The sequence below is a fragment of the Perca flavescens genome, chromosome 24 (genome assembly GCF_004354835.1).
Source record: "Perca flavescens isolate YP-PL-M2 chromosome 24, PFLA_1.0, whole genome shotgun sequence".
NCBI classification, from domain to species: domain Eukaryota; kingdom Metazoa; phylum Chordata; class Actinopteri; order Perciformes; family Percidae; genus Perca; species Perca flavescens.
The window spans coordinates 12,195,281-12,204,094 of NC_041354.1; the positions used below are offsets into that span (position 1 = coordinate 12,195,281).

The 8,814-nt window shown below is 41.3% G+C and overlaps 1 protein-coding gene across 1 annotated transcript; it reads left to right on the top strand.

The window, feature by feature from the left end:
- Positions 1–1,375: 1,375 nt before the first annotated feature.
- Positions 1,376–6,992, top strand: acadl (acyl-CoA dehydrogenase long chain). The gene is made up of 11 exons (XM_028571937.1): positions 1,376–1,772; positions 2,633–2,809; positions 3,248–3,385; positions 3,491–3,655; positions 3,762–3,828; positions 3,943–4,107; positions 4,649–4,750; positions 5,363–5,476; positions 5,926–6,053; positions 6,136–6,222; positions 6,301–6,992. The coding sequence occupies exons 1-11, from the start codon at positions 1,684–1,686 to the stop codon at positions 6,392–6,394; spliced, it is 1,326 nt and encodes a 441-aa protein (XP_028427738.1). The 5' UTR covers positions 1,376–1,683; the 3' UTR covers positions 6,395–6,992.
- The last annotated feature ends 1,822 nt before the right edge of the window (positions 6,993–8,814 follow it).

The window sequence follows — 8,814 nt, forward strand, 5'->3', positions numbered from 1 at the left end:
TGCACCGCAGAGGAATGCTGACACCTGTGAGGGAAGAGCGGCAGGACAGAAAGAAGCGAGTGTTACAAATATATATACAATTTTATTTTATTTTAACTGCTCTCTGCTCACTCTACTTAGAAGCCAGGACAGTCTCAAATTTCCCCATATGTTGCATTCACCCAGGCTGGAACCTCCCTTCCCTTCAACACAACTCCCTATATAATGATAAAACTGAGGACTTAGGATATTGTAAATCTTTTATTCTGATTAAATGTTTTTTTCTTTTCTTTTGAAGTGTTTTTAAAAAGATCCAATTGCTATATATATATATATATATATATATATATATATATATATATATATATATATCCAGTGATATCCAGCTCCAGTGATCTGTTGAAGCGCAGTTTGAAGATGGGGGTCCAGCTGGTCAGCACATATCGTCTGGGCCTGTCGAAAATACGTCTAGTATACAAGGTGTCCAACATCTCCTGAGTGTATGAGATATATAGCAAATCATTTAGGCATGTGTTGAATTACAAAACTGTGCTGACCAACTCTGCAGGTCTTATTTCTCACTTACAGCTAGACTTTTTGTGTCCTTTTGAAGCACACACAGTACAAGGAACAAGAAATCAACCCCCCAACCACACACACACACACACACACACACACACACACACACACACACACTAATGTAACTATTAGCATTTGCCAGACCGTCCTATGTAACTATTGACCTACCTGTGCAAATATCTTACACAAGACAGCCTGGGGCAAACAGGTTCAAAGTTGCCCCCTTGTGGCATAGAGAGGCTGTGTGCTTACTTCTACACACATCATGTAATTTTAATAATTTGTATTTAAATCATTTTCTGCCACCACAAACATTGTGAAAAAAGGCAGTTAAAGTTTTTCTTTTCAATTTTTTATTCTAAAACATTTTCAATTATGTTACATAGGCTATTAGATGTCTGCCTATGCCAAAATAAGATCTAAAGATTAAACCCTCTTATTTCGGTTGGATAAAATACCACATTATTTCTTTACCAAACAATATATGGTTATTTGTTTATATTGATTATGTCTTATTAGCCAGACCATTTCTCTTTTTTTATTTTTTATGATATTGCTGAATACATGCTGTCAGACTTTCTTTTCATTCATAGGCCTATAGATTTTAAATGTGGACATGTGATTATTTGTACTAATTGTACATGTATTTTAGCAGCGTTAGTTAAAAACAATAATTACTGTAGGCTAAAATACTACAAGGGTGTCTGCAACAATTGGATCATCCTACCAATAGGTGGTAGGAGTTAAGCGAGTCTACAGGGTGTAGAAGAAGAAGAAAGCTATCTGCGCAGAGAGAAGGAATCGGCGAGAGGTACCACACGTGTGCTGTTGTCATGAACAAACCTTCTCCTCCTTCAAAGTCCCATTTCAAGTTTGTTTGAACAAAAATAGTACACAAACAAACACAAAACGATAGTATCGACGCACTGAACTAAAAACGTGTTTAATTGCTACATGTTAAGCATACGGCTATGGTAAAAAACGTACTGCTCAGAGGAGGAGCCAGTGACCGACTACAGTAATCCATCCTCCCTTGTGATTCTCACACAGACGATCTTTGTACCTTATAGTCTGTGCTTGTACGTTTGTACGTGTGAGTTTGGATTTTGCCTGCCTTTGTCGAGAATGTTTGTTAAAAAAGTTAGCAAAGCTTGTCTTTCTGGGCTGAAAAATGTCTCTGGGCGAGGACAGGCGGTTTCCGTAGCTGCTGCAAGGTAATAATTTATGTATACAATAATAATAATATAATTTTTGAGGTGGAAATATACAATAATGGCCAACCAAGATCGAAAAATGTCTAACGTTATAGCATATACGAAATTTCTACACAGTTTGATTTATGAATTAGTTATATGAAGTATTTGTAGTCCATTATATTGGGAAATAGTATATTTTTTCTGTTGTAATCGACTCGTAGTTGTCTGTAGCAGAGGTTCGCCTCTAGGTCGCAACAACCTTTGACACACTTTCCTTGGTAAGCAGCCTGTTAAATAGATGGAGCTTTATTTTGAAAATTGTAACAAATAGGCGGAAATGGAGACTGTAAAAAAATAAATAAAATAAAAGCACACTAGATTAGCAAAGGTTGTAATATTCAATGTCAACATTTTAATGGTCGCTTATTGTTTTGTTTTTTTAACATTATTCTGGTAGAAGTACGTACAAATAAACTACTTATTCATCTTTTAGTAATTTTTCAAGTTCCAGCTGTGAAGATTTGCTGTTTTTCTTATATTATCTTTGTCTAATAATAACCTGTTGGTTGGACAAAACAAGACATTTGATGACATTACACTGGGCTTTGGAAAGTTCCAATTAGCTTATTTCATTTTTTTTTCTGTAATTTTTAAACATTTCACGATTAACGGAGAAAGTAGTTGATAATAAGAATATGCCTTTAGTTCAGCCCTACTGCCAAGCTAATGGTAGCATCTTAAACTTAATATTACACTTCCCATAATCAGCTACTGCTTTCCCAAAGTGAATGCACTTGTCATGGGTTGCCAAATCAGCCAATCGTTGGCTTTCAAGAAGAGTAGGCTTCGATTTGTTGAATTCTGTAATTCTTCCCCAGGCTGCACAGTCAGGCCCAGGAGCTCGGGCAGCAAGTCCCCTCGACCCGCCCAGAGACCTCCAGCACCAAGACCCTGATGGACATCGGGACCCGCCGGATCTTCAACGAGGACCATGATATCTTCAGGCAAAGCGTCCGCCGCTTCTATCAAGAGGAAGTGATTCCACACCACAAGGAGTAAGTGGAAGCATGGCACAGGTCCAGGGCTACCAGGGCTACCAGGGCTACCAGGGTTCAGCCTCTGTTTAAAGTCACTGTCAACATTTCTTGTTGCCAAGTCAATCAGACGACTACAAAGAGACACAAGACGACACCGAAGACACTTAAAACGACCACAGAGAGACGCAAAAATGTAATTAATTACTAGGGCTTGGACGGTGCGCTTTTGTCCTGATTCGATTATTTTACGATACATGGGTGCTGATTCGATTTGTATCGCGATTCTCATTTATTGCAATTCTAGAAGTCTTGCGATTTTCTTTTCCTTCTTTAATGAAAACAAAAGCTGAATAATACACTTCTAGAGACAATATATCATGAGCCATTTCTAAGAAGAATGCACATCACATGTCAGTCAGTCTGACATTCACTACAATTCCTTTGTCCTTGTTCTAGGTGGGAGAAGGCAGGTCAGGTGAGCCGGGAGGTGTGGGAGAAGGCTGGTGAGCAAGGCATGCTGGGAGTAATGATACCAGAGGAGCATGGTGGCATCGGAGCAGACCTCTTTTCTGTGGCTGTCACGTGGGAGGAGCAGTGAGTTTTCTTTTTAAAAAAAAAACACAACCAGTCATATCTGACATCAAACACTAACTTTTAAAAAAAAAAATGTTATAATGAGTTTTTGTTTTGGTCTTCCAGAATGTATTCCAACTGCACAGGGCCGGGTTTCAGCCTACACTCCGACATCGCCATGCCCTACATCTCTAACTATGGCACCAAGGGACAGATTGAACGCTTCATACCCGATATGACTGCTGGGAAATGCATCAGTGCTATCGCCATGACGGAGCCAGGAGCAGGCAGGTAGGTCGGAACTCAAGTGTAGATGGAACATCAGCATGCATGGCACCAATGTGGTGTATCTTTGGTGACCCCGACATCTTTTTTTTTTATTTATTATCTATCTCAGTGATCTTCAAGGTGTGAAGACGTATGCTAAGAAGGATGGCAGCGACTGGATCCTCAATGGCAACAAGGTAATGAGTCCTAAGAGCAAAAAAAACCTCATTCACTCAAGTCATTTCATTGCATCTCAACTTCACATCTTGAACTTTTTCTTTTTTTTTTCCCCCGCTCCTCACCCTTCCAAGGTGTTCATCACAAACGGTTGGATGGCCGACCTGGTGGTGGTAGTGGCCGTGACGAACCGCGAGGCCAAGTCGGCGGCGCATGGCATCAGTCTGTTCCTGGTGGAGAATGGCATGAAGGGCTTCCAGAAAGGACGCAAGTTGGACAAGATCGGTCTGAAGGCCCAGGTACTGGAGCTCAATGGCTTGGGGGAAGATTGTGTTTTTTTAATGTTTCCAAATGTATGATATCAGGACGGTGAGCTGACAGAACTGACAAGGTGAACGTTGTCCAATTAGAACGTACCCACCGCGGTGACGTTTTTGGTGCAAGCTGTTCGTTTAATAGTCGACTCGGAAGAAAGCCAACGCTTTGACAATGAACCACGTCAACAGCAGTATGTGGAGTTAAACTGGACGGGCCCAGTAACCTCTGAATAGTTCTACTTGTTGTTAAATTGCAGTGTGAGGGTCAGCCAATGCGCTCACGTCATACGTCGGCAGGATCATTTCAAAGGCAACCGCGACCTCGTTGTGCGTCTGCCCTATTTCTGATACCGTGGCGGCAGAACTTTTGCCAATGGCGGGCCGCGAATACAAAATCAACATAGAGGAAACACTGCATCCGTCTTCTACCATCCCGCTAGTGTCAATCTTGTGTCATGCACAGGATTGACATTGACATTGGTGATTCTTATTACAACTTTTTTTTCTTCTTCTTCTTTCAAAGGATACAGCTGAACTGTTTTTTGAGGATGTGCGTCTCCCAGCTGACGCCCTCTTGGGGCAAATCAACAAGGGCTTCTACTACCTGATGAACGAACTTCCTCAGGTGAAAGGAACATAGGGAAAAAGGTTGAACTGACTTAAGAACTGTCGAGCATTCTCATACCTTCTTTTTTTATTACAAGGTTTTTTCAAACTGGGAGAATTAAAGGGGTTCAGTTTAAGATTCAGTGGGACTTACACTTTCCAATAATATCATTATCTCTGATGTCCATTATGATAAACCTCCAAAAAAAAAAAAAAAAAAAAGGTATTTCAGAACTTGCCAGAGATTCTTCACTTCTTTTTTTTATTTTCTCAGTATCAAAGAAATTCAAGGATAGTTGTCTGTACATCCTTGGGTACACAGCGAACAGAAACTGTAAATACCTTATTCAGAGCCCCCAAATATGGGAACTGTAGTTCCAAACCTGAGAGCGTGATTATCCCCAAAATAATAATAGTAATAATAGTGTCAAAAGCACAAATATAGATTTATATAATGGCAATCAATATGTTTTTGAATATAGTGATACTGATCTTCCCTCGCATGTACTTGGTTCTGTTCGTTCAGTTACTTAGATACTGCACACAAGGTGCTCTGTCATATGAGTTACCAATGAATTGCTTTCGGTTTGCTTAAGTTAACGATTAATCCCTTTATCGTTTGGTGGCGAAGGAGCGTCTCGTGATTGCCGGCATGGCCATAGCGAGCTGCGAGTTCATGTTTGAGGAAACCAGGAACTACGTGATGCAGAGGAAGGCCTTCGGCAAGACGATCGCTCATCTACAGGTCTGTGTAACAAGGTTTTTTTTTTTTTTTAAGAAGTAGTCTTGTGTACTTGCCCGTTTTGTTTTAGCTGTGACTGGCAGCCAAGATTTTCAGAATTTCAGGTTTAGGTTTTTGGACCACTTCTCAGTCTTATTCAGCTTTTTGATGTCTTTATCACACACACACAAACCATACCACTCAAAACTTAGAACTAATTCATTTTTAGGTTTTTATGTGCTGGCCTTTAGATAAGATAATATATACTTTATTGTCCCCGAAGGGAAATTTGTTTTGGACTCTGTCCGTTCCGCAGCTTTACAAAGGCAGCACAAAATACAGAAAATAAGCATCTCTCAACACATACTCTCACGCAACACAAACGTGCCTCCGTGCACAATAGACAGAATCAATTAGACCGAATAGAATCAGATTGTCTTGAAGAGAATCAGTATATCATTGCATCTCCGCAGACTGTGCAACACAAGCTGGCAGAGCTGAAGACTCAGATATGTGTGGGCCGGGCATTCATAGATAACTGCCTTCTGCTCCACGCTGAGAAACGCCTGGACGCCGCCACAGCTTCCATGGCCAAGTACTGGTGAGAATGTGCTTTTTGCAGCTTCTGATCTAAAAAAAAAACAGGCCATTTTGCCACTATTTGCCTTTTGTGTTCTCTCTAGGGCTTCTGACCTCCAGAACACGGTGGCCACTCAGTGCCTGCAGCTCCATGGAGGCTGGGGCTACATGATGGAATACCCCATCGCCAAGTAAGTGTTTTAACAGGATAACTTCTGGGAGGAAAGTCATCCACAAGTTGCTGAACTGGTCTCTCTTGTCTTTTCCAGGGCGTTTGTAGACTCCCGTGTTCAGCCCATCTATGGAGGCACCAATGAGATCATGAAAGAGCTCATTGCTCGCACCATTGTCAGCCAGACTTGAGAAATATGGACGCTATTGTGATGGAGTAGCACTGGGGAATGTGTGCTGGTTTGCACAGATGTTTTTTTGTAGTTGAAAATGTGTCCGAAACTGGGTTAAAGTAGAGAAACCGTCGAGTAAAGTCAGGGAAGGTATTACAGAAGGTTTAATCATGCTTGAATTCGTCACATCAATCAAAGGATTAAAGCGAGACTGTCACTTCAGAGAAGAAATTACACTTTCTTCCTTTTTACAAATGAAAAGTTAAATTAGTTGATTGACAGGTTGACAAAAAAATGAGAAAGTGCACTTGTGGATTAACAAATCAAAGGCTTCATTAAATGAAATATGATGTTGTATTTCACAGCTGTAGTAAAATCATGACCTATTTTTATGTCTTTCTGTCCATTTACCACTTACTGAAGTGTTGTCTTTATTGCATTTAAAAATAATAGATTACAGTTAAAAAAAAAAAAGGATTTGTTGTAAATGAAAGTGTAAGTAGTTTGTGTCCAATATACAGTTTAATTACAGGAGAGATTTATTTATCAGAAACATGACTAAAAATGTCCTACTGTTGGCTGTCCACTTGAAATAAAGTGTACACAATGTTTAACTGGCCAGTGTTATTCAGAGTCAATCATATTGAATTGAAGGTTTACACATTATTTGTTTTAATAATTTAAGCACTATTGTCAGCAATCCATTGTGTCAGCACACCGTTGAAAAAATCTGAGAGAGATATTACAAATGAGTTATTATTTTGCATCACCTTAAAGGAGTATGCAAGGGAGTGAATTGAGCTGAGACGTGATAGAAAGGGTTAGAGATGAAATGTAAATAAAGAAAAAAAGCATCCCCTGTGCAATGTCTTATTTCCACCAATAGGTGGCGGTAAACACATGGACAAAGCTGGTAGAGAAATAACAACTGACCGGGTGTCCATTTGATTCCGTTGCAGCACAAACGGCAGGCAAAAGGCAGACTGTTGAATGTGACCGGATCGTTCCTAGTTCCATAGGATGAAATGGCACACAGCATACAATACTAACACATTTAAATTAGATATACCAGTTATGCACTTTGGGTTTATTAAAGGTGCTATACAAATAATATTGACATTGACATGTTAATCCCTTGCATTCCCGTGTATTTGCATATTTGTGGGTCGCGTGAATGTGCCTGTAAATGCCAGTTTGACTCCCTGATGCTCGAAAGCCCCCCATCAGTACCAGTTGAGGTGGCAGACAGCATTCCCACCACGCCTCACCTGGGGGGGACAGAAGTGCAGCTACTGCTCACTGATGCTTCTTCCACCCCTCTCTCTCTCTCTCTCTCTCTCTCTCATCTTCTCCTTATAGTTCTCTTCCTCTGTCTTCCCCCTCCTTCCTTTCCCTGCCCCTCCTTCCCACTCTCTCCTTGGCATCGCATCCACTTGATCCCCTTCCCCCCCCCCTTTCTCAGTGTTTCCTCAGCAACAGCCACACCCCGGTGCTTCAGCTCTGCACTCATTTCCACTGCGGACACATTGCTTTTCCCCCTTTTCAGCAAAAGCAGCCCATAATGGAGATGCAGAATAAAGCTCTTTAAAAATGACTCGACATGTGACTGTCTCGGCACCTGCTGGCTGTTCTGCCCTGCTTCATGTCAGAGTATTTCTGTGACTAACTCTGTGCATGGATTTGTTGCCTATTTGCACTCAGAACACGTTGCGCACACATTTCATTTAAACCGCAAGAAGGGATTGCCCTGTCATGCATGTTGCAGCCACAGGATTCCGTTGCGCCCACACTGCTGCATTTACGGTAGCTTAATTTGCGATGGGAGGGATCAGAGGGCCCAATACCGCTTTCATTGTCACTACATCTCTCTTCTCACACAAGGGTATTAGTGCCGCTCACTCAGCAGCCTGAACCTCCAGGTAAGAGCTGTAGCTCTTTGTTTATCTTTTACTGGCAAATGAGGCTTTAGAATTGCACAAACCAGCATCAGCGTAGAGTTTCAGCTATTTTAATGGAACAGCGGCAGCTGTGAAAGTTACTTTGAAAAAAGACAAAAAAGTCAAGTGTATATTATTCATGTTGGCATTGCTGTCCACTAATCCTCAGCTGCTGTTGTGTGTGTGTGAGAGAGAGAGCGCGTCATGGTGTGATGTACAGTAATGTATGAATTTTAGAGATATGAAAAAGATGCAATAGGATCTCGAGATGACGTCTGTAACTTAGCGTGGCTTTCTAGTGAAGGTTTTGGAGTACAATTCCGGTGTTTTTGCACGTGCAGAAATGTGTTAAATTGTCTTTTATTTGCGGTTATTTATTGCTGTCTTTGCTTGCTGCGTCCCTGGTGCGCGTCTCTCCGCTGCAGCAGCCTGCGCCTTTTGTTCTGGTCCACGCCTGTATGGTGCTGAAACCGGCGCTGCCCCTCAGCTATTCACTGCAGTA